The sequence below is a fragment of the Odocoileus virginianus genome, chromosome 2 (genome assembly GCF_023699985.2).
Source record: "Odocoileus virginianus isolate 20LAN1187 ecotype Illinois chromosome 2, Ovbor_1.2, whole genome shotgun sequence".
Lineage (NCBI taxonomy): Eukaryota > Metazoa > Chordata > Mammalia > Artiodactyla > Cervidae > Odocoileus > Odocoileus virginianus.
Window position 1 is genome coordinate 96,267,553 of NC_069675.1, and position 26,107 is coordinate 96,293,659.

A 26,107-nucleotide genomic window follows, 5' to 3' on the forward strand; every position below is an offset into this window, starting at 1 on the left:
TACTGTATGTAATGCACTCTGATATTTTGTATACCATTCTGTTCTGTTTCATTTTAAAACATTCTGGGCATAATCCACTAAATTTATTCCGTAGACCCCACTGGAGGGTCATGACCAGCATTTTGAAATTACACTGCACATACTTCTTTGTGTACAGTCCAAGTTATGCAAGATAAGTTGCTAGAACTGATTGAAGGTTATGCATATCTAAAACTTGTATAGATGGTGCCAAGTTACTTTCTTTAGGAATTGTGCAGATGTGTTTTCTCACCAGCAGTGTTGTGAGAGCATGTTCCCTTTCCCCTCCTCAGCAGTATGTTCTCAGACTTGCAAAAACCTCTCTGTCACTGACTGATAAAGATGATACCTCATTAATATATTTACTATACCTGTGCTTTCTAAATTCATCTTTTCTTATACATTTGAAGTATACCAAATTTACATTTGTATTTAGGTGTATTCTCTTTCATTGGTCTGTCTCTTCATACACCAATACCAGACTTTTTAATTGTATGACTTGAAAATATATTTTAATATCTGGTAGGGCTAGTCCTTTTTTTTTGGCCAAACCTTGGCAGCAAACAGGGATCTTAGTTCCCTGACCAGGGATCATACCCATGCTCCCTGCATTGGAAAGCAGAGTCTTAACCGCTGGACCAACCAGGGAAGTTCCTAGTCCCCTTTTTCTTAATCTTTCGAGCATTTTCATGGCTATTCTCACACATTGACGTGTACCATAGAGATACACAGTACATGTCTGTTTTCAGTGTTCTCATCTGATGTTTTTCTGATTCTTTCCGTCACTGCCCATGTCTTTACACCAGCACCAGAGTCTATACGACAAACAGCATAGTCTGCTGTTGACGGCTGACCAGGATGCGGCCTCATCAGCATGCTTTGCAGGTCATTGTTCTCAGCCCAGCTGTGGAGCTAGGTCCTTCCATTCTGCGGGATAGATTCCAGGGTGCTGGGCCCTTTGAAACCTTGCCTTCAGGCCGCAGGGGAGCCTTTTCAGTGAATTAGAACAGAGTGCACCACCCATGGGGGGGAGGTGATTTCCTGGAGCTGACAGCTTGCTTCCCATCTGTGCTGTTTACCCAGGGCGAGCCATGCTGCACCGCAGTAATCAGGCGAGGTCTGTACTGAACAGGATAATGGTTTCTTTTCCCTGGAGTTGTTTAATCAGCATCCTTGGAACAGATGCAGGGCAGGAATGATCTAGTTTGACAACTCATTAGCTGGGGGTTGGTCTGAAATATTGTTAAAGCGGGGGAGAGAGCAAGGCCTGCGTGGATACATGATCTGCAGCATTTGAGAGTCATCTTAACGAGGAAGCCCAGCTGCCTGTCTGGAAGCTGGTGTGTGCCAGGTGGGTTCCTTTCGTTCCAGGTAGTCCATGGGGAGCTGACCAGGCAGTGCCCACTGCTGGGCAGCTCATGAGCGTGTCCTTGGTTTCTTGACCCCCCCTCCTCCGCCCCGCCCCAAGCAAAGACTCTCCGTTCAGCTGTCCCAGCACCTGGAGACTTCTCAGCGCACGGGGTCATCAGGTCACAGTCAAGGGGACTCTGTTGGGTGGGGTCGTATTCCTGGAATGAGTGGAACAGCCTCAAAGTCGGGGGAGGGGGAGGTATTACAGCAAAGTGTTGGACAACATGGCTCGGCACGGAAAACGCTGCTTGCATAGCAGAGCTTTGATGCAATCCTTTTTGGATTTCAAAGGGGAAAATGTAAAGTTTGGTGGGAGGAATAGGCCAGGGTTGAATAAGTTTAATTCTTATTTTCAAATTAGCTAATCTTTAGAAAACAACTGAATTTTTAGAAGATTCTTCTGTCAGGCCCCAAAGGATTTCTTTCTGCCTCCACCCTCTTGGCTCTGGTTTCAGCAGCCCTTGTGGCTGGTCAGTCAGCCTGGGGGCCAGAGCCCAGGAGTCCGGGAGTTTCAGGCCAGCCTCTTGGAAGGGCCGTACCGAACAGCCATTGCTGTTTCTTGCGTGTCCTTCGAGGCTTAACAATCTCCAGATACCCTGGGATTTGGTTTTCATTCTTGGTGCTTTCTTAAAGTTTGGAACCCTCTGCCAACAGAATTAAAGTGGAATTAAAGGCTGCTGTTCCTCCTCCACCATCCACCTCCGTCATTCTCCCGTTGTTTGGTTATTTGTGTCTCTATCTTTCTTACTTGGGGGGTTGCCACTGCCAAGCCCCACAGTTCCTCACAGCCCTCAATAAGAGTCTTTCCTTCCTTTCTTCAACGAGCTGCCCAGTTGGCGTTTATTTTCATGGACTGCTGAAGTCATAGATTCGGAGTTGACAGGAGCAGAATCTGGGCTTAGCTTTAGCAGAGGCGACATGGCGGGGCACCACCTGTATAACCTCTTGTGTTTTGAAGACCTGCCTGCCCTGACACTAGCTCAGCAGGTGCAGGCACCTGGTGAAAAGCCTGCTGAACCAAGCTGACCTTCCCTTGTCCAGGAGATCAGGGGTAATTATTATTAAGGACTGCCTTCCTGCGGGTGTTGGAGGAGCTTGGGAGTTGCTGGGCAGGTGTCACTTCCTAGCCTCACAGCCTGTAAATACCACATCCGAGGTGGGATGCCAAGGTCTGAGGCAGCCGAAGGTTGCCCCAGTCCAGTGAGCCCGGCTGTCAGGAGAGCTGTTCCTGGTGAGTGTCTCTGAAAGGCCCCATCTCTCGGGTCCCTGCGTGATTAGGAAGACGTGCAGCCCTGGCTGAGCACCCCGAGTGTTTGCGTAACTGGGCGCATAGCATGGTGACATGCCATTCATAACGTTCGTTTCACTTTCTCCCGTGCACATGCCATGAATTCCTGATGAAGATTCCCCCAGTTCACTAAGCAACATGCCGCTCACAGACCAACCCTAATCAGAAGGAGGCCCCCCAGACTTGACTCTTAGAAGATGGCTGTGCCATACGTCGAAGGGAGAGCAGTGTCAATATTTAATAAGTGTCGGGATGTAAATTTTATGTTGAAAAATGAACCGAGTCTCGGGGTCTGTAAATTTAATTATTGAGAAGGATAAAGTTTGCGCAGTCAGTGAAACCTCCCATCATTCTGAAATCTCTTAACAAAGGAGCCTGAGAGGGAATCAGCTGAGACCAAGAACAAATTCTGCATAAACTAGGGCTTAGGGGAGCCATTAGCATTCTGTGCAACTGAGTGAACTTGATCCTCGGGTTGGGGAGCGCCGCTTTCAAGCTGACAGGGAGAAATGGGTAACGAGCCTCGCTCCCAGGCGACCTGCCCCGGGAGCCCAGCAGGCGGAACAGGCTCTTCTGCATGTGCTGTGCACGAATTTCCAGGCTGGGAGGGTCACTCTGGTCCCAGGGGGCTGCCTCCTTGGAATGGCTTTTCCCTCCTCTCATCACTCCTTGGTAGGAAAAGTGCCCACCAGCTGAGCAGCCGGAGAGAAGAGGACTTGTTCCGGGGGCGGGGGCGGGGGGGGGGGTGGTCTGCAGCCTGTAGCAGTGCAGTCAGACCTTCGCACAGAAGGACGGGTTAGGAGCTCTCCCCACACCCCCGCTCCATCGTCTTTGGGAACGGCGGTGCACTGGTGACTTAACAGTGACTGGGGTGCCTTGTCGTCAGCCTGCAGACACTAAGCTGAGGGCAGGCCCAGCGGTGCCCTCCTCTGCCCTCCCCCGACCCTGCCTTGTTCAGGGGGCCTGCGGGTGGCCCATGGCCTCTCCCTGGAGCGGTTCACTCATGGCTTGGTCCTCAGCATTCTGAGGTGTGAAGGTGGGGCCTCCTCACCCTGACTGGCCCTCCTACCCGAGGCGCCCTCTTCCTGAGGGACAAGCTCCCCAGGGCTGCAGGATTGTTCTGCACAGTTCTTGGGATTAGAACCTTATTTTAGTAGAATTGTTGCAAAGAGATTTTAAATTATAAACCTCTAAGCCAGAATCAGTCCTGAACATTCATTGAAAGGACTGATGCTGAAGCTGAAACTCCAATACTTTGGCCACCTGATGTGAAGAACTGACTCATTTGAAAAGACCCTGATGCTGGGAAAGATTGAAGGTGGGAGGAGAAGGGGACAAGAGAGGATGAGATGGTTGGATGGCAACACCGACTCAATGGACATGAGTTTGAGTAAACTCTGGGAGTTGGTGATGGACGGGGAAGCCTGGTGTGCTGCATGCAGTCCATGGGGTTGCAAAGAGTCGGACTTGACTGGGCAACTGAACTGAAGCCAAAGTTTGCCACTGGCTTGCCTGGTTTTTAAAAATTTGTCATCTTCCCAAGCAAAGAAAGAAAGATCTCTTATTAAGGACGCTTGTTTACCTCTTGAGAGCTATAGGTGGGATCAACTTGTATGTTTGTTATTTCCTTTCTTTAAACTGTTTTTACTACCTAAAATTATAGACATGCAGAAAGTAATGGAGCGTACTGTTGCAAACAGCCAAGGCCATGGCCCTGCCATAGGTGTTCTGGTCTTTTTCTTCCTGTGTCTTTTTTTTTTTTTAAGTAGGAAGTTAATACAGCTACAGTTGACTGATCCTATTCCTTCTGTCCCTCTTACCTCAGCCATCAACACTGTCCCAAATGTGTATTCCTCCTTCCCACGTCTTTTCAGTTTGGGCAAGGCTTACAAACACCTAGTCGTGATTTTAAAGATCCGTTCCACCTTGAGTGATTGTCAGCTGCCCTTAGTGAGCCAGCAGAGTCACTTGTGTGCCGGGATCCCAAGTGTTCTCTGTGAATTTTAATGTGAATTGGTTTTGGTGAGGAAATACCCCCTCACTGCCTCATTGAACCAAAAAGAAGGAAGAAAGATAGCTGTCCTGTCCTCATGCTGCTCTCTGCCAGCCTCTGCCTTTGCCTTCCTCCCCTTTGCATGTTCAGATGAAGATGCCACACGGAGGGGTTGCCTGTGTGGGTGCTCACCTGCCGTTACTCTCAATTCAAGACTGACGTGTATTTGTGTCTCTATCCCTTCTCCTTACTTCTCTGTGCTGGAGGGGGCCGTGTGGCCTCTGTGAAGCCCTCCACGCCCCCCACTTTGTCCTGGGAGAGAGCTGGCAGGGCATCCCTCATGGGCATGCCACGGGCATTTGCAGGTCTTGGCCTCGGATGCTTTCTACTCAGCCCAAATAGAGGGAGTAGGAACGAGAAGGGATTTATGTTTTATTTAGTGATTTTCACCTCTGATCACTGTTAGTGCTGTTCAGTTGTTAAGTCATGTCCAACTCTTTTGCAACCTCATGGACTGTAGCCCGCCAGACTCCTCTGTCCATGGGATTCTCCAGGCAAGAAATACTGGAGTGGGTTGCCATATCCTCCTCCAGGGGATCTTCCCGACCCAGGGATCAAACCCACATCTCCTCCATTGGCAGGCGGATTCTTTACCACTGAGCCACCGGGGAAGCCTGATCACTGTTCAGTTCTAGATAATTATATCATTATAAGTTTAGGGTAATAAACAGAATTTTTATAATTCGTTTTCTTTTCTAATCAGCAAATGCTAAGTTTTCCTCTTTATTAATTTAACCAACAACATTTTTGAGTACCAGTTATGTGTTTGTATCTTGCTCTGGACGCTGGGGACACAGGATAAAAGCAGATGGCTGAAGGGCTGTATTCTCATGAAACTGGCATTCTGGTAGGTAGAGACAGACAGTAACCAAGCAGGTAGACAAGGAGTCATCAGCCTGAGGTAAGTACAGCACAGAGAAGTAAGACAGGTGATGAGAAGACTGGTGCTCAGCCGTGATTTTGCGTTGGCCAGTCAGGGAATACTTCATGGACGTTGCCAGTGTACTCAGGCTGGTTACAAAGAACCAGACACGTGGCAGTCAGGTGGGTGGAGGACTTCACAGAGCAGCACAGTGTGAGTGATTTTCTCCGCCCGGGGTCCTGTGTGGAGGGCGGTTCCTCTGAGGGGCCGCTGTGTGTTAAGGCTCATCAGAGAGCTGGCCTCCTGAGTTGCGGGACTCTGCCTGCTCCCTGGCTGAAGGCTGTCCCTGTCTCCTCAGCTCTACGTCTCCTCAGAGAGCCGCTTCAACACGCTGGCCGAGCTGGTCCATCACCACTCCACTGTGGCCGACGGGCTCATCACCACTCTCCACTACCCGGCCCCCAAGCGCAACAAGCCCACCGTCTATGGCGTGTCCCCCAACTACGACAAGTGGGAGATGGAGCGCACGGACATCACCATGAAGCACAAGCTGGGGGGGGGCCAGTACGGGGAGGTGTACGAAGGCGTGTGGAAGAAATACAGCCTGACGGTGGCCGTGAAGACCCTGAAGGTAAGCTGGGGCCCGCCGGCAGGCTGCCCGGCTGTCCAGCGCTCTCGGCGCCTCTGTTCCGGGGGGCCTGTTGTCTGCTGGGGCACAGCCATGCGCCCTCCGTTGCCTGCCTGCACACCCGGCCCCAGGCCTGACTCTTCGGCACACGCCGTCTGGGTTTCTGTGAGCGGGTTGACTCATTCTCCACGTGTTTCCACATATGCTGGAGAGCTGAGAAGTGCTGTGGGGTTTTTTTTTTTTTTTGGTGTAAAACGATTAGTCATTTGAAGGAGTTTTTTCATTCTATGGCAAGGGTGTTTTAAAGCTGCGGGTTTCCGTTCAGTTTGTGTGGCATTTGAATCACTTCCTATTGAGTTAAGAGGGCGGGGGTGGGTGGGCAGGGAATCTCTTGAGTTTTGTCAGAGACAAAACCAAATCTGTGGATTTTTTCTTGGTAGCTGTGAGAGCAGATGCACTAGGTGTTTCTAGTAAGTTCCAATTCTCTATATCATGTGTCCAGACTCCTGGAAATACGAGTGTGGGGCTGCCCCCACCAGGAGGCATTAAGAAAATATGGGGACTTCTTACTAACTCAGATACTGTCTATTCTGTACCCTTACCTGTGACTTTCCCTCTCAACTGATGTCTAGTGTTTGTAGTTTCCAGGTGACTCCTCCCAGGGAGGGAAGTTTTAGTTTACAGGCCTCCACTTCCTTCAAAAATATGACCCACATTTTTAGCTGTGGCGAGAGTGTCCCCTAGTGTTGACCTGTGTGGTTTTCACTTGTTTTAAATAAACTCCGGTTCCATTGAGCTGTGCCCAGAAATGGGGGAGAGGGAGCCCCATTTTGCAGCTGTTGGCAGAGAGGCAGAACTGAAACACCCACCTCTGGGGAAAACAAACCCAAGTGTGTACGCGCTTCTTCTCGAAAGTTATTCGGATTCACGCAGCCAGAACACCTGCCCTTTCGGGACCCAATTAATTCCCTGATGCCCTCACTCAGAGGCATGACAAAATAGAAGTTGTGGTTTCTGGTTGATACGAAGTGACACTTTAGAGAAAAGACTACATTCTTTAGTCCCAGAGACCAGAGGTGGCTTCCTGGCCTTCGTACTGACCGCGTCCCCTCAACTTGGTCCTTGGGTGCAGGATTGATACACTTGGGGGCAGGGATGGCATGGATGTTTTGAGGACTCCTGTATATTTTCCAGATAGGATTTTTTTAATTTGATAAACATTTATCAAATTCTTCACTCTTATTTGCCAGACCCTGAGCTTAATGCTGGGATTGTGCAAAGGAATTGGACAGAGTTCTTTGCCTCAGGCTGAGTTAGGTAGTTAGAGATGTCTAATTGGAAGCAGGTCATCTGAAAACGGCAAGTGTTAGTCTCTCAGTTGTGTCTACTCTTTGCGACCCCGTGGACCGTAGCCCACCAGGCTCCTCTGTCCATGGAATCCTCCAGGCAGGAATACTTTAGTGGGCAGCCGTTCCTATCTCCAGGGGATCTTCCCGACCCAGGATTTGAACCCTGGTTGCCTCCACTGCAGGCAGACTCTTTACCATCAGGGGAGCCCTACTAGGTAGTCTTAGTTAGTAGGAGACATGGGTCGGTGTGCCAGTCACTGCACCATATGTGACAGAGGCTCTGATCACGACAGGAGCTCAGAGCTGTAGCACTACATGGGGACGAGAGGGGGGACAGGTGAGCGCTGCTGGGCAGGGAGGGGGCAGGACAGCGAGCCAGGTGAGCCAGCCTCAACAGAGGAACAGGTGAATGAGGGGATGGAGCTGGGAGAGGGAGGGAGGGGGCAGAGCGGACTTGGCACGTCTTGGAGTCTCGGAGGCCTCGAGCCCACCTGAGGAGCTGGGGTGCTGTTCTGGAGGCAGTGGGGCACCCTGAGGGGTTTGATGCACAGGAAGAAGGTGATCGGATTCACTGCTTCTGGGGCAGCTCTGTCCTTGAGCTTCGAATGAGCTCAACGGAGGCCTGGAGATGGCAGGGAGATGCATGCTCCCACGTCCCCATGTGGCACACAGCCGCAGACCAGGCCCCAGGAGACACAGCCTTGGCCGGCTTGCAGAACTGGTCAAGGCTCAGGCGCCACCCACATGCTTGCCAGGATTTGCCAAAGCCAAATAAAAGGAAAAGCACAAATAGACGGCGGTCCAGGAGAGGCCTGTTTGACAACTCAAAAAGGAGGTAGAGGTTCCACCTGGGGAAACCGTGGCCCACGAGCGGTGCCGAGCCATTGTCTTCTGAATGGCTGAAGAAGGTGCTTCTAGAGGAGAGGCTCCCTGGAGCTCAGGGGGGTTTGTGTTCTCTCTGGGTATCACAATCATCTGGAAGTGGGTGCCTTCCAGAACGTACTTCTCTAATGACGTGTTATTAAGCTTTTTATACTTTTAATGATTTTCCCTAAGAGCCTCATTAACTTATGATCCCACAGTTCATGAAAAAAAAATTACAGAATATGGTTGCGTAGATTTCTGTGCATAGTCAGTCATTCCAAGTGGCAGCTAATTAGGAAAGGGGGAGTGTGTCATTTTCTAGAGGTATATTAACCCAGTATTAGGTACTGCTGCTGCTAAGTCACTTCAATCATGTCCAACTCTGTGCAACCCCATAGATGGCAGCCCACCAGGCTTCTCCGTCCCTGGGATTCTCCAGGCAAGAGTACTGGAGTGGGTTGCCATTTCCTTCTCCAATAAGGTACTGAGCAACAGCTAAATAAATTATCCCTCCCTCCAGCCCACCCTGCTCAGAAAGCGTGTGTGCAGTATGTTTCCCACTTTTCAGATCAGCCTGGTGTCAGCATTTGGGTCGTTCATCTCCACTACAGACGTGGAGAGTTTGTGTGGGCCCTAAGTGGCACTGGTGGCTGTCGTTTACTGATTCTCCCGACGTGCCTGGCAGAGTCTGAGTGCCTCACGCTCTGCATAGAGCATCTCATTTAATCCTTCCAACCTAAAGAGAAGGCTGCTGATTACCCCTACCATTTCAGAGTTGAGAGACCTGAAGCAGAGGGAGGTTCAGTAACTGGCCTGGCATCAGTTGCATGGCTGGCAGTGACAGAGGCAGGGTGTGAACCCAGACATCCTGCTGCAAAGCCTAGGTCTTTCCTAACATTGTTACGCAGTGTCCGATTCCTTGTACACCATGAAGAATACACAGAACTACAATTATGCACCTTAAAAATCACCTTTCCCCAGCCCCCCGTTCCCCTTCCCCACAGGCTGTGATCTGCCTTTCTCTTGAAGATGCCTTGGGAAGTCCTCATCTTCTAGCCCAAGCTTTTGTCTGTTTAGCCAGTTCTCACCAAGGCCCTGCTTTTAACCACCACGCTGTATTGATCCTCCAGGCAGCACTGGTCTCTCCCCCTTAGGGCAAAAGGAAGACCAGAGGAGAAAACAAGAGGACATTAGGTTGACCCCTGTGGTGGGAAACTGGAATTACAGCGAGGGCCTCCTGATGGAGAACATTTAGTTTGAAATTTGACAGTCTTCAGTCTTGAGCTGTCTAGTAAAAGTTTGTTTGTATATCAGTCATCTTTGTATAGAACAGCTGTGTAAGCAATAGAATTTGGATAAGTCTGCCATTGATCTAATTGTGTTAATATTGACTCATAAGCTAGCTGACAAATTTACTATTAAAAGAGTGGAAAATAACACTGTTGAAAAAAGTTGAAGCTTAGCACCGTACTCAGTTCTTTACCTATTTTCCCAGTAGGTAATACATATACATAGTTTCCTCCACCCTTGATTTTCATGTCCTTCCGGAAATGGTCCACACGTGTGTTATCTCCTTAACCACGTGGCAGCCTGCTGTAGACACTGCTCTGTGCCTTCTGTTACTGTCTCTCGGCAGTCCTCCTTGACAGTACTCGGAAGGTGGCCTTGTTTCTGGTGGAGATCCTAGTATCTTACCAGCCTTCCGTGGACACGTGTCTTCTCCCCGCTTCTTTGCTGTTACACGCAGTGCACAGTGACTCTGCATGTTTGCACCTGCGGGAGCCGGAGCTGGTCGGTCAGCTCCTCAGAGCAGAAGCTGCTGGATCCATGTGCGCCCACCAGTGTGCCCTCCAGCACCCGTGTGGAGGAAGTGCCCGTTTTCCCCACCAGCACCCACACAGTGTGTGTTTGGTTTGGGTTTACGTTTGTTACTCGCCACCCCCCACCCCCAGGAAGTTGGTCTTACTGGAAAGCTCCAATCATGAGCAGAGAAGGGAAGGCCCCAGGATACCAGGAGCCCTGGCCAGTCTACGCGGCCGCTCTGGCTTCATGAGGAGCCATGTGCTGGGCAGAGGGGCTGCTGCCCTGTCGTGTGGCTTCCCTCTGGCCATGGAACTCAACACGGCTGCAGTGCTGGGGACCAGAGGCTGGGTCCCTCTCTGAGATCGTCCCTTAAGGGCCTTTCACTTGAGCGTTAAGCCTCCCACCTGATTGTGAACCAGCGGCCTTCCTCCTTGGGCTCAGAACCTCCCCGTCTCTCCCGCGTGTTGGTCCTGGTCAAGCTGATGGTGCGGAGTCGCACTTCAGTGTGCTTCTAAGTGCGCTCCTCTGACATTGGGTAAACACAGAACGTGGAAGCTTATCTACCTTAGGCACGAGCCCAGCTCTGCCATGAGAGAGGTCTGGAGAGGACTGAGAGCTGGGCTGGGCTTAAAAATGGTGTTCTGTCCAGTGCCATGGAATTCCTACTCTTGGGGACGAGGCCAGGGAGCAAAAAGGATGAAGCTACCTGTGACGTGTTGAGTCTGAGAGAATGTGAAAAAGACCCAAAAACCAGTGTGAAGTAAAGAACAAGCCTGTCTTTCATACAAGCAATATGTTTAGCCTGCTTCTCAGGAATAGAGATCAACTGTCTTGATAATAGTGAAAGTGAGTCCCCCGGACTGGTGATGACCGTGTTCTGGGTGGTGCCCTCGGCGCTCTCTGTGTCCTACCCACTCTCCATTTGGTAGGCGAGAGAACAAGTCCAGCAATGCTATTACCGGTCATGTAGGTGACTTACCATGGTGACACAGCAGCAGAGTACGGTAGGGATAACTCACCAGCATCCTCTTAACCACTGGGCCAGCCACAGCTTTCATCCGCATCCACTCAGGCCTTGTGAAGAGAGGTCAGGGGATCTATCACCCTCCTTGACAGACAGGACTGAAATTCACAGCCTTTACTCACAGTGTGGCCTTCACCCTAATCATTCAGAATTCCTTTTATTTTACTATGTAAATGGAAGAATCCTCTTCTAAAAGGTGATGGAGATTTTTTAAATGAAAGGACTATAACAGGGTAGCATCAGGGATCTTTCCAGTTTAACACAGCTACCAATGGAGGATGCTGTTAGTAGTTTAAGTTAAAAATTGAACCAGGCCTGCTTCCAGCAGGGGGAGACAAGCTCACACAAGATTGTCTCGAAAGACAGAAAACAAGGAGTTATTTACACTGTCCACATGTCGTGTGTGCGCGTGTGCGTGTGAGTTAGTGCATGGAGACAGAGGAGAAGGGGGCCTGCGAAAGCCGCGGTGTTCCTTTGCACATCCACGCCCCTCACGACCTGGAATGTGGTGGTTCTTGTAGAAGAGTCAGTAGCTATAAGAACAGTGTTACTTCGGAAATGATCTCACTCTGCATGGTTCATTATGGGGGGGGCCTTTACGCCCACAAGCCTTCATTCGAGGGCTACTTTTTGAACATATTGTTGGCTGAGCGAGAGTCTTACAGTCCTTCCCATGAGTGGCGTTGAATCCTGTGGTCCCGGCAGGCACTTGCCCTCCAGTCATCGATAGTACTGTGTCACCCTGGAAGATCAGATTCCACTGTGCCAGAGACAGCGTGATCCTGCAATGTGGGAGGCCTGGGTTCAGTCCCTGGGTTGGGAAGATCCCCTGGAGAAAGGAAAGACCACCCACTCCAGTATCCTGACCTGCAGAATTCCACGGACTGTGTAGTCCATGGGGTCGCAAAGAGTCGGACATGACTGAGCGACTTTCACTTTCACCCTGGTAGATCAGAGCCCGCCGTGCCAGAGACAGCGTGGTCTGCTCACCGTGCTCAGGAGTAGAGAGGACTTGAAGAATTAAACAGCCAGGGGAGGGGTGGCAGGGGTGTATTCTTCTCCCCCCAGGCAGCTTGACACAGAGACCACCCAGGATGTTTAAGTGACCTTAGAATGGCTCACCTTTTAAAACAATTTTATTTCTTTCTTTTTGGCTTTGCTGGGTCTTTGTTGCTGCACGGCTTTTCCCTAGCTGGGTGAGTGGGGGCCACTCTCTAATTGCGGTCCCTGGGCTTCTCTTTTTGCAGAGCATGAACTCTAGAGTACGCAGGCTTCAGTAGTCGCAGCACGTGGGCTCAGGAGTTGCTTTAAAAAAAATCTGCAAACAGTAAACACTGGAGAGAGTGTGGAGCAGAGAGAACCTTCTTGCTCTGTTGGTGGGAATGTAAATTGATATCACTATGGAGAACAGTACGGAGATTTCTTTAAAAACTAGGAATTAGTTGTGGCACATGGGCTTAGTTGCTCTGCAGGGCATGTGGAATCTTCTCGCATTGTTTGGTAGATTCTTTTCTTTTTTAAATTTATCTAATTTTAATTGGAGGATAATTGCTTTACAGTATTGTATTGGTTTCTGCCATATAGCAACATGAATCTGCCATAAGTATACATATGTTTCCTTCCTCTTGAACCTGCCTCCCACTTCCCACCACATCCCACCCCTCTAGGTTATCACAAAGCACCAGTTGAACTCCCTACATCATGCAAATTCCCACTGACTACTTTATATATGGTAATGTATATGTTTCTATCTCAACTTGTCCCATCCTCTCCTTTCCCCACTGTGTCCACAAATCTGTTGTCTACATGTCTTTATTACTGCCCTACAAATAGGTTCATCAGTACCATTTTTCTAGATTCCATATGTATGAGTTAATATATGATATTAGTTTTCTATTTCTGATTTACTTCACTCTATGTAACAGGCTCTAGTTTCATCCACCTCACTAGAACTGACGTTTTTATGGGTGTGTATTATTCCCTTGTAAAAATGCACCACAACTTCTTTATCCGTTCATCTGTTGAAGGACATCTAGGTTGATGTCCTGGCTGTTGTAAATAGTGCTGCAGTGAACACTGGGGCACATGTGTCTTTTAAAATAGTTTTCACAGGGTATGTGCCCAGTAGTGGGATTGCTGGCTCATACGGTAGTTTTGTTCCTAGTTTTTTAAGGAATCTCCATACTGTTCTCCAATAGTGGCTGTTATTAATTTACATTCCCACCAATAGTGCAAGGAGGTTCCCTTTTCCCCACACCCTCACCAGCATTTGTTGTTTGTAGGTTTTTTGATGATGGCCATCATCTCATACAATGAGGTGATAGCTCATTGTATTTTGATTTGCATTTCTCAAATAATAAGCAGTGTTGAGCATCTTTTCATATTTATTAATCATCTGCATGTCTTCTTTAGAGAAGTGTTTGTTCAGGTCTTCTGCCAGTGTTTTGATTGGGTTGGTTGTTCTTCTGATACTGAGCTGCTGCTAGGTGGGTTCTTTACCACCAAGCTACCAGGGAAGCCCTCACCATTTCTAAAGGGCAGTAAATTGTGTCTTCGTTTCAGTCCCACCAAGCCCTGAGCTGAGTGATTCAGGAGCTGACACACATCCTCAGTGGTCCTGCTTCACTGGTAAACACAAGTGACCAGAGCAGGACAGCGCTCAGTAGAGGGTGACCTGTCCTCTGGAGTGGTCCCCAGATGCCAGGGTGGGAACTGGCAGCTGTGGTGAGTCGGACACTTTAGCTTTTTGTTTCCCAGAGGGGCAGCAGGTACAGTGTAAAGAAAGCGCCACTTTTAAAGTAGTTGATAAAGCTTTCTTCTTGGGGAATCAAACTAGACGTGCCCTCCCCGTCTCCCCTGTAGTCTTGCTCTTCAGACAGACTCAGACTCCATGTTGAAACCTGGGAGGGTAGGGTCTCACTTCCCTCATTGGCCTTTATAGCAACAGACTATGTCACGTCTTCCACTGGCTTCTTCCTTTGGTGTTCTGAAAAGAGGTCTCCCCAACATAAGCCCACCCCCATGATCTTGATAACAAGGCCAACTCCAAGACCCAGCACCACAGCACTCTGCCCTGATAGGTGAGGAAACGTAGAAATATTGTCACATTTGCTCTGGGCTTGTGCTAATATCTTCGTCTCCCCTTGGCATTTAAATACTGTGAACTAGCTAAAATGTGGTATGGACTGGTGATCACATTTATGAACCCGTTGCTAGGGGAGCTGCTAGTGAGGCTTGTTTTAGGATCTGAGTAAATTGACCTGACAGGTAGTGGCGATTGCTTCATTAAGGGCCACATGAGACCACATTCTTAAGAAACTCAGCATCCTCTCTTTCTGCCACATCTTGAGGCACTGTTCTTTGGTAGTGCTATACATCTTTTTCTGTCATCAAGGTCTCTTCTCTTGAATCAAGTACCTATCGGATTCTTCAAGTGTTTGTTTTTGTTTTTTTTTTTATGTTAAGTGTTTTGGGAGTCCTTGGAAACCAGTCATTCCTTAGGGAAGTAGTACCATGTTTTTGGTGTTTGCCTTTTCACATCTCCCTCCCTCCCCGTAAACTTCACTAGGTGATGGAAACAAGTAGTCTGCATAGAGCCATCAGAGCAGGTCAACAGCATACCCAGCCGTTTGCTTTTGTGCTCAGGGTGAGAATTCAAAAGTTCCACACCATAGTGGAAAATTCTTTGTGCCATCGGGCTGATGACCAGCCACCTTGGAACCTGTCCAGAAGGATGTTGTGGTTGAAACCAGTGGACCAGGATCATTGCTGGTCAAAGCTCCAGCTTGTGTTAACCATTCAAGTCGTACTTCCCCCCTTGAACACTTTCCTTGCTGAGATAATGTCATCACTTCTTTCTTTCCTGCAGGAGGATACCATGGAGGTGGAGGAGTTCTTGAAAGAGGCTGCAGTAATGAAAGAGATCAAGCACCCCAATTTAGTACAGTTGCTCGGTGAGTGAGGAGCTCTGAGCTTTGAATTAAACTCTCCGGTGATACAGGTGCTATTGGAACAGAGGTGAATGGCTCACTGCCTTAAGGTTTCTGGTCTGTATGTCTGTTCCCCACCTGCGTCAGCCCTTGGTACAAAGAGGCCTGTGTGGAATGGGTGTGGGTATGTGTGTGTGTCCATGCGCCCACACAAATGAAAGATGGGGTGGGGGGGTGTGTCCATGCACCCCCACAAGTGAGAGATGGGGTGTGTGTGTGTGTGTGTGTGTGTGTGTGTGTGTGTGTCTGTGGGCCCACAGAAGTGAGAGAGAATGTTGTAACTTTTAAGTTGATACCCAAAAGCAATCAAGCACAAATCTCAAATCAACATCTTGAAACCTAAGAATTTCAGAAGTTCCTTCCTGAAGCGACTGTACATAGAAATACCCATCAGGGGCATGTGCTAACCTAACGGTGATGATTTAGTGTGTTTGATGTGGCCCAGCCTCTGCTTTTGAACTCAGTGGCAGCCTCTTTCCTGTTGAAGCTCATGGGCTTGAGAGGAAGAAAAAAGAGGGGCCACATCCCTCCCATGGGAACATAATCTCAACCCACGAGTACATGAAGTCATCACAGAACGTGGGCCCAGGACATAGGGGCAGAATCCGTCTCAGAAGATTCATTCTTCAGGGCTCATCTTTTCTGGTGTGTGTTCTGTTGGGAGCGGAGCAGCATGCTGAAGCCTTGGTCTCGTTGGCAGGGGTCTGCACCCGGGAGCCCCCGTTCTACATAATCACTGAGTTCATGACCTATGGGAACCTGCTGGACTACCTGAGGGACTGTAACCGGCAGGAGGTGAATGCCGTGGTGCTGCTGTACATGGCCACTCAGATCTCATCTGCCATGGAGTACCTGGAGAAGAAAAACTTCATCCACAGGTAGGAGCCCCGCGAGGCCACCCTTCCCGCACTAGCGGAGTCGCAGGGCAACCACAGGACCCAGGCATCCTTTTACCAAAACAACTTCAACCTGCAGGGTCTTCTGGCTTGGCCTCTGACTGGTTTAATGCTGGCAGCTCCTTGGACCTTGGAGCAAAGGCAAACACCAGGTTCCTGACATTGCCAGCTTCGGGTATGCGTCCAGGACTTCACTCAGCCCGGCCTGGCCCTTGGACCCATAGAGCAGTTATCCTCAGGCTGAGAAGTATTTCACTGCAGAATCATTTTGGACTAAGAGGAATACTGAATGAAGTTCATTAGAAGGCACCCCTTTTCATTGGCAGGGCTCCCTGTGACATAGGGCACCCGTTACTCCTCTAGGACTGGGGTTCATCAGTCGTGTCATAACCTCTTCCCAGTAGCCACTGGGGTGTTTCTTTTCCACAAGCTCTCAGAAATGGCCCTATGTGGGTTTTGTTCCCGTGTTGTGTGTGTATGTGTTTTCCCCTCCCTTCTCGTAATTATCATTTCATTCTCCACTTAACTTGCTGTCATCTGGTTCAGGAATGTTTCCACCATTGTCAGGATTGTGTATGCGTAGTTCTAAATTAAGCATCTTGGCTGCTTCAAAGCCTGGAGTGTTCTGACCTTCGAGCAGCCACAATTATCTTGGTCTCCACATTCTTTGCTGGTGGAAATGGCTTCCTAGCAGAGTGACGGCCTGTGCAGGACAGGGCCTGATGGGCTTTGCCGGAGTCTTCTATACAAGATGTTCTCCAGCCACCGTGGTGACCTTTCCTTCCCAATTAACTGAAGTATGAAACCTGTACACGGGACTTCATAGTGAGGAGTAAGAGGAGCGTGTGTGAACTGCTGGCGGTGCCTTGTATGACAGATTTTTCTCTGCTCCACGAGAGTCTGCTTCAGAGGCTCCTGTCACTCAGGAAAGTGAACCCTCTGAGGCTGCAAATTGAAATTTCTTGACTTCTGGTTTGCCTTGCATGGCTCAGTTCATTCTCTCTTCATTCATGCAAACTTAAAATGCTTTACCGAAATCCTATTAGGCACAACCCTCCTGAATTTCCTTTCTTTCTCATTGCTGGTGATCAGGCTATCTCACGCAGCCATCGCCTTCAGCGGGTGCCTCTTCTCATCCTGCATTCCAGGTTGCCTTGTGATTTCATGGTTAACGTCCGTGAACCAGAGATTAGGCTCCTGCCTCCATGGGAGAATCAGGAGGCGAAAGGAAGCCGATTATACAGGAGAGAATCCATAGGATACATTTGGTTGGATACGCATCAGGAAGAAATAGGAAAGTGGGAAATACAATTTGGATAAAAATGTCATGAGCTTTATTTTATCCTGTTGAGTCTAAATAGGACAAGCAGAGACTCACTCTGATGTAAATTTCTGGAGACCAAGGCCTGGCCTGGATGTCCGCTCGCGGTGCCTGGCACAGGGCAGTAGTAGCTGAACAGACTCTTAAGGACATTATCCCCCAGATTTCAGTCAGTGCTTTACTGTTAATTCACCACCATTCACAACCATCCTGAGAAGCAAGCACCATTATCATCATCTTCATTTTATGGGTGAGAGAACCGAGTCCTAGGGTGATTCACTCACTCCAGGTCGTGGGGCCAGGGAGCCTGTTCCCCCGACACCCTCTGAAGGGTAGAGCTTGGTGGTTACTATTTACAAACAGATGTATTTATTTAGGATCTCCATTTTCCCATTGTGAGTGTTGCACTGTATTTATTTAGGATCTCCATTTTCCCATTGTGAGTGTTGCACCTTTATAAACAATGGTGGAGGATTTGTAAAGCTGACAGCCAGCCAGGAACTCACAGATAAACCGTTTCCTTTCCCAGAGATCTTGCTGCCCGGAACTGCCTGGTCGGGGAAAACCACTTGGTGAAGGTGGCTGACTTTGGCCTGAGCAGGCTGATGACAGGAGACACCTACACAGCCCACGCCGGGGCCAAGTTCCCCATCAAGTGGACGGCGCCCGAGAGCCTGGCCTATAACAAGTTCTCCATCAAGTCGGACATCTGGGGTAAGGCCGCCGCTCCGGTTCTGTCCTCACCTGTCTAGGGCGGGGCTGTGTCCCCACTGTGCCTTCTCTCCTTGCCTTTTCAGTTCCTTTTTCCTTGCTCTTTCATTTCTTTCTCATTACTTCATTCTCGTTTTGTTTCTTTTGCTTCTTTCTCATTTTAAAAATCTCTTCTCCCATGTTTTCTCTCCAAAATGAGGTAAAAGTGAGGTTTTTTTTTTCCTCTTCCAAAATAATTCAGATGAACTCTTTCCCCCCACTTAACAACTTTGTCTTCTTCACTCTTAGATTACCTGGACGTGCAGGGCAGCCAGCCCACCCTGCAGGCACCCAGGGTCTGTCTCTGCGGAGAGAATGCTGCAGAGTCTGGTTTGGGATTCAAGTAGAATGTTCCTCTCTGAAGCCTTGTGTGACAGTATTTTTACTTTTTTTAAAAGACTTTTTGTTATGCAGATTGTCAGCAGGCAATCAAGGAGGCAGAGTTACCTGATGACTCCAGGCACTCGCCACCCCCAGCTTTGCTATCTTCACCTTGTGGTACCCTCTCACCCTATACCCCCGCCCAGCCCTGACCCTTGTGATTTCAAAGCAAATTCCAGACAGCATAATATTTTGTCCATGAATATTCATATGTCTCTTAAAGACGACTTTTGTATTTGTAGAACCGCAAGTTGAGTTTCTGAATTTTGCGTGCTTAGTTGCTCAGTTGTGTCTGACTCTTTGTGACCCCTTGGACTGTAGCCCACCGGGTTCCTCTGTCCATGGGATGTTTCAGGCCAGAATACTGGAGTGGGTTGCCATTTCCTTCTCCAGAGCATCTTCCCGACCCGAGGATCAAACCTGTGTCTACTGTGTCTCCTGAATTACAGGCAGATTCTTTACCCGCTGAGCCACTGAGGACCTGGTTTCTAAATATTAGCAAATATCAATGTTCAAAGCTCCAATTAATCATAAAAGTCACGCTTTTTTTTTTTTTAATCTGTTTGAATTGGGGTGAAAATACAAATCTCCCAGTGCGAGTAGTTGACGATGTCCTTAAGGTCTCTAATCTGTAAGCTCCTTTCTTATCTCTCTGTGTCTCTTGCTGGTTATTTGTGGAAGAGATCCTGCCATTTGTCCTTTAAAGTTTCTCACATTCTGGATTCTGCTCGCTGTTTCTCTTGTTCCTCAGTCTTCACCTTCCCAGAATATGGGTAGTTGGACCTAGACCCCTTGATCACATTCGGGTTTGATTTGTTTTGTTTTGGTAATAGTACTTCATAGGAAGGAGGGTACCTTTGATCATTAGCCCCGTAATTCTTGATTTTCCCTGTCTAGAGCCACTGATTTATGAGGGGGTTGCCAAATGACAGTTTTCTAGTTCTGTCATTCCTTATTCATTTACGAGCTCCATACTTCTACAAGAAGAAACTTCCTCTCTCCTACCATCTGATTACAGTAGGGGGTACAGTTTATATAGGAAAGACAAGATAAATATACACTTTCTTGCCATTATTTACCACTTTCCATGATAGCAGATTGATTTCTTAATACCCTCCAGTGGTGACCAATTAGGTTTTGTTTTTCTTTTGTAGTAGTATTACAAGCTCTTGGATTTAATTATATTAGAGTATATTATGGATTAATCCACTGCAGTTTTTTAAAATTGATATTCAGATCATCTCAACTTTGGCCCATGGAGACTTCAAAGTATTCCTGGTTCTTTGTGACAAAACCCTATAGTCTTCTATAGCATCTGTGCTCTCTGAAATGAATAAAATACTCCAGGTTCATTCTCTGCCCCAGACCTGAACCACCCACTTCTCCAAGGAATTCTGGTTCCTTAGTGGGACCTGGAGTTTCAGTGATTTCGTAAGATTTTAATGGAGTTTTTGGAGTTGGAAGGGACCTTAGAGATAACTTCACATACCCAGCAGGGAGAGGTGCCTGTTGGAGGCATGCAGCTAGTTGGTCACAGAGCCACAAGTAGAAATGGCCTCTTCAATTCCAGTCCTAGGTGCCTTCCACCACATCTTCCAATAAGATAGCCATGCTCCCTTAAAGACCCTGGAGGGGCTGGTCATCCCAGGCCCCCTCTCTCCTACAGTGTGTTAGTCTGTGGGAGGGAGTGACTGGAAAGCCTCATTCTGTCCTGTTCTGTCCAGGGCTGTTGGTAATTAAGAGCCTCATAAAATGTCAAAAGTGTCTGGGCTGCTTCTCAGGGTGTAACTTCTGAAGTCTGCTGCACAGTTAGCCAGTTTTAAATGTCGTATAGTCAAATCTTAAACGCATCTTGAACAGTCTTGCTCTTTTTTTTTTCTTTTAGCATTTGGAGTATTGCTTTGGGAAATTGCTACCTATGGCATGTCACCTTACCCAGGAATTGACCTGTCCCAGGTGTATGAGCTGCTGGAGAAAGACTACCGCATGGAGCGCCCAGAAGGCTGCCCAGAGAAGGTCTACGAACTCATGCGAGCATGTGAGCCTTCCCCTGCCGGTTCTGATGTGGGCTCTGTAGGCAACCCAGTGCAGGGCATGTGTGTAAAGTGAGGGGTTAAGAGTGCCCCATTTCCTCTCTTCCTTCCCCTTCTTCAGAAGTGACCACTTTAACAGTTTGGTACTTTTTTCTTTCTTGTTTCCATGTTTCTATGTACCTTTATTCATACATAGTATTTTTTGTGTGGGGGTTTTTTGTTTTTCATGAAAAATGAGACCAACGGATGCAAAACCTGGGTGGATAAAAGTCACTCAGAATATTTGCCTACTATGCCAGAAATTTGCATTTATTAATAAGAAACCCAGGGTTTGCAACCCTGTGAACTGTAGCCCGCCAGGTTCCTCTGTCCATTGGATTGCCCAGGCAAGAATATCGGAGTCGGTTGCCATTTCCTTCCCCAGGATCTTTCCAACCCAGGGATCCAATTTGCATCTCCTGCATTGGCAGGAGGATTCACTACCTTTAAGCCACCAGGGAAGCCCATGTATATTATGGACCCTGAAATTTCAGCAATTTACACACACACACACGTGTGTGTGTGTGTGTGTGTGTGTGTGATGTATGTAACAGGTGTGTATATATGTATGTTATGTGTGTGTTATAGGTTGTGTGTGTGTGTATGTATGTAACATGTGTGTGCATGTATAAAATGTATAAAAATTTATCACCTCAACTTTTTTTTGTACTTGGCAGTGGAACAGGCCTGTCTTTCCATGTCTGTGATTCAGAACAAGTGCACTCTCTTCCCCCCACTTTCCTGTCTCATATCTTTATGTAGCTGTCTGGGATCTATTGCATGATTTATTCATTCATCCAGTCCTCTTTTGATGAACATTTGGTTGTTTTACACATTTGGTTTATTTTTGGGTTTTTTTTTCATCATTATAAACAAGGCAGGAACCAGCACCCTCATACATAGACCTCTATGCACTTTGCTAGTACTTCTAGAAGTTGAACTGTTGGTTCAGGGAGCTATTTGCATTTTAAATTTTGATAGGTTTTATCTTTTTCTCAAAAAGGTTATATGAATTGACACTCTCAACAGAAGTTTCCAAGAGGGACTCTACGTCTTCACCTAACAGGGCTTAGTCATCCCTTAATCCTCATTTTAATCTTGTTTTAATTAGTACATCTTTCCTGATGAGGAATTTGGGCTTTGATATCCATGAAGTAAGGGTAAGGTAGGAAGCAAGCTACTGGGTTTAGTAACTTTGTACATTTGCTGGAGGCAGCCTGGTAAAATCCTATTTGTAAATGTAGTTGTTGCTGTCAGCCTATCTCTGGGATTTTAGACTCCGTATTCCTGCCAATATCCAAAATCTTCTCAAGTTCTTGATGTCTGTAATAGGACACAGTGACATTCATCACTTTAACTTGTCACAGCAAAAGATGCTTAAGCAGGATTGGAATGCTTAATTTCCAGACTTTCCACTGAGATTGTCTCATCCCCCCATGTTAGCAAGGCCTCGTGGGCAGTCTGACTTGGGTCTCATCCTCAGGTTGGCAGTGGAATCCCTCCGACCGGCCCTCCTTCGCTGAGATCCACCAAGCCTTTGAAACGATGTTCCAGGAATCCAGCATATCAGACGGTAAAGTGCCCTTCCTTGGGGTGCCCGTGGTGGGGAGCAAGGTCGACCTGGGAGGGACAGCCTTGTGGGGCCCAGCCCAGTCCTTCAGTCCACTTCCTGCTAGAGCACGTGGGCCAGCATCTCGCCTGAGAGCAGAAAGTGGAGCAGGGGTACTGAGGGTGGCTTTCCATCTCTTGCAGCCAGGGTTCTGAACACTGCTCGAGTGCTGTCTCTTCAGAGTGTGTGTGCCTTTTCTGTAACCGTATATAGATGACTACTCAGCATACCACTGCTGATGACTGCCGGTTTTGTTCTTCATTTTTTTGTTGTTTCTTAGAGGTGGAAAAGGAGTTGGGGAAGAAAGGCATGCGAGGGGTTGCAGGTACCCTGCTGCAGGCCCCAGAACTGCCCACCAAGACGAGAACCTCCAGGAGAGCTGCTGAGCCCAAAGACATCCCCGACATGCCCGAGACACCCCACTCCAAGGGCCCAGGAGAGACCGGTATGTGCCCACCCCCACCCACCTCAGGGGCCCCAGGGAGGTGACCCTGCACTGGCAGGCAGGCACATCCCTCATGAGTGGGCCAGCTGCGAAGGGAGGAAAGTTCTCCTTTTTTCTGCACTCTCTGCCCACCCCGCCCCCCGCCCCCTTCAGTTAGGAGCCGTTGCTTCCGCACTCAGTCTAGTCAGATAGGCAGAGGTGTTCATGAAACCTACCAGGAACAGACCCACCTTTTTGTGTATCGTTCACACTGTTTGTGGTTGTTCTGCATTGTGGACAGATAGCGCAGTAATAAACACTGAACCAAAGAGCAGCTCGTTGTGAAAGCACTGATATGAAAAGCTCGCTGGTGCTGATGAAGCCACGAGACCCCCGTGACAGGGCTGGGGTTCTCTCATGGTTCCTGAGAAGAGACTCTGGGGCTGTCCCCTTGACTAGCGAGGGCAGTGGGAGCACTGCAGGAGGGGTTAACATGAGCAAACATGAATCCAGTGCTTCCTGTGTGCCAGGCTCTGCTCTGAGCAAGGCTGCTCTGATTTTGCAGTTGCCCCCAGCCTAAAAAAAAAAAAAAAATACAGAAGTCTGGATTCCAGAGCAGACCAACTGAGTGGAAATGTCTGCAGTGGGCCAGGTGTCTGGGTTTTTAGCTGCTTCTAGGGGATTGCTCTGATGGGCCACACACTCTGGGTGAGTGGGAAGGGACAGGACAAAGCCAGAATCTCCAAGACCCCATGATTCCAATCTTTTCCATCATGTTGTTCAGTCACTCAGTCATGTCTGACTCTTTGCGGCCCTGTGGACTGCAGCACGCCAGGCTTCCCTGTTCTTCACCATTTCCTGGAACTTGCTCAAACTCATGTCCATTGAATCAGTGATGCCATCCAACCATCTCATCTTCTGTCATCCCCTTCTCCTGCTGCCTTCAATTTTGCCCAGCATCAGAGTCTTCTAATGAGTCGGTTCTTGGCATCAGGTGGCCAAAGTATTGGAGCTTCAGCATCAGTCCTTCCAATGAATATTCAGGATAGGTTTCCTTTAGGATGGACTGGTTTGATCTTTTTAAGGGACTGTTATCCAAGGGACTCTCAAGAGTCTTCCCCAAAACCACAGTTCAGAATCATCAATTCTTCAACATTCAGCTGCCTTTATGATCCAGCTCTCACATCCATACATGACGACTGGAAAAACCATAGCTTTGACTATATGGACCTTTGTTGGCAAAGTAATATCTGTGCTATTTAATACACTGTTTAGGTTTGTCATAGCTTTTCTTCCAAGGAGCAAGCATCTTTTAATTTCACGGCTGCAGTCACCATCTTCAGTGATTCTGGAGCCTAAGAAAATAAAAGTCTCTGATTCTTTCCATTGTTTCCTCATCTATTTGCCATGAAGTGATGGGACCGGATGCCATGATCTTCATTTTTTGAATGTTGAGTTTTAAGCCAGCTTTTTCACTCTCCTCTTTCACTTTCATCAAGAGGCTCTTTAGCTCCTCTTCACTTTCTGCCATAAAGGTGCTGTATCTGAGGTTACTGATATTTCTCCCAGCAGTCTTGATTCCAGCTTGTGCTTTATCCAGCCCAGCATTTTGCATGATGTAATCTGCATATAAGTTAAATAAGCAGGGTGGCAATAAACAGCCTTGATGTACTCCTTTCCCAATTTGGACCCAGTTCATTGTTGCATGTCTGGTTCTAATTGTTGCTTCTTGACCTGCATACAGGTTTCTCAGGATGCAAGTAAGGTGGTCTGGTATATCCCAGCTCTTTAAGAATTTTTCACAGTTTGTTGTGATTCACACAGTCAAAAGCTTTCGCGTAGTCAATGAAGCAGATGTTTTTCTGGAATTGTGTTGCTTTTTCTATGATCCAGCAGATGTTGGCTATTTGATCTCTGATTCCCCTGCCTTTTCTAAATCCAGCTTGAACATCTGGAAGTTTTCGGTTCATGTACTGTTGAAGCCTAGCTTAGAGAATTTTGAGCATTACTTTGCTAGCACGTGAAGATGAGTGCAATTGTGCAGTAGTTTGAACATTCTTTGACATTGCCTTTCTTTTGGATTGGAATGAAAACTGACCTTTTCCATTCCTGTGGCCACTGCCGAGTTTTCCAAATTTGCTGGCATATTGAGTGCAGCACTTGTACAGCATCATCTTTTAGGATTTGAAATAACTCAACTGGAATTCCATTACCTCCACTAGCTTTGCTCGTAGTGATGCTCCTAAGGCCCACTTAACTTCTCACTCTAGTATTTCTGGCTCTGGGTGAGTGATCACACCATCGTGGTCATCTCGGTTATTAAGATCTTTTTTGTGTAGTTCTTCTGTGTATTCTTGCCACCTCTTCTTAACATCTTCTACATCTTTTAGGTCCATACCATTTCTGTCCTTTATTGAGCCCATCTTTGCATGAAATGTTCCCTTGGTATCTCTTAATTTCCTTGAAGAGATCTCTGGTTTTTCCCATTCTATTGTTTTCCTCTATTTCTTCACATTGATCACTTAGGAAGTCTTTCTTATCTGTCCTTGCTATTCTTTCATCGTGTACCCATATTTTAAAAGTTGACTGTGTAGCTTCTATACATAGGTATTGTATATGTACTGCTGCACAAATATATTTACTATGAAATATAGCAAAAATATACACTTAAAAGGTTTACATCAGAGATAAATTATCCTGCTTTCTTTGCACTCTCCCTGGACTGTTTTGCTTACCCTGCTTCGACAGCATGTAAACTATTTAGAACCCGGCCCCTCCATCCTCTGTTAGTCGTCCTGACGTCAGGAAGTGGAACAGCAGTGGGGAGGAGGGGCCGTTCTGAGAACTTGCAGCTTATTAAAAGGCCAGTGATAAGCCATCATGTTCATTTACCCCCCATCAGTATTCATCTGAGAGGTATTCTGATATGTAATCTCACGGCGCGCCAAGAGTGTCAATTAGCTCTTCAGCCCCTGAAACAGAGCTGTGCATAATCCATTAGAAATTCACTCTCTTTGCCTTCTTTCAACGGGGCTGAGGTTTGGGGAGGGCCTCGACTTCCCTGGATCCGGGAGTCCTGTGTGCCGCCTGCTGTTCTGACAGATGCCCAGTCCCTCGGCGTCCCAAGTGCTGACGGCCACCGTGCTGCCGCCACCCCCAAAGGGAGAGCTCTGTCACTCACTCGCGGGGAGCTTGAAAACGCCAGAAAGATTTCTTAGGCGCTGTTATTCATATTTAAAGAATGCCCATTTAAAAGTTTTAAAAGGTCACCCTTCTAGCTCCCTGAGCATAATAGCCCGTTGTCACTGCACCCTGTGGTATGCGGCCCCCTCCCTCCTGCCGGCCTCTTGGGAGCCGCGAGTGGCC

The 26,107-nt window shown here is 48.0% G+C and overlaps 1 protein-coding gene across 2 annotated transcripts in view; it reads left to right on the forward strand.

Annotated features, from left to right (window-relative positions):
* The window catches only part of ABL1 (ABL proto-oncogene 1, non-receptor tyrosine kinase), a 137,081-nt gene that overhangs the window by 106,806 nt on the left and 4,168 nt on the right, over positions 1-26,107 (forward strand). For both annotated transcript variants that reach the window (XM_020875587.2, XM_020875588.2), the window contains exons 4-10: positions 5,990-6,262; positions 15,168-15,252; positions 15,989-16,166; positions 18,035-18,219; positions 20,522-20,674; positions 22,192-22,281; positions 22,598-22,762. In XM_020875587.2, the coding sequence (XP_020731246.1) occupies positions 5,990-6,262; positions 15,168-15,252; positions 15,989-16,166; positions 18,035-18,219; positions 20,522-20,674; positions 22,192-22,281; positions 22,598-22,762 (1,129 nt within the window). The remainder of the gene's footprint in view (positions 1-5,989; positions 6,263-15,167; positions 15,253-15,988; positions 16,167-18,034; positions 18,220-20,521; positions 20,675-22,191; positions 22,282-22,597; positions 22,763-26,107) is intronic.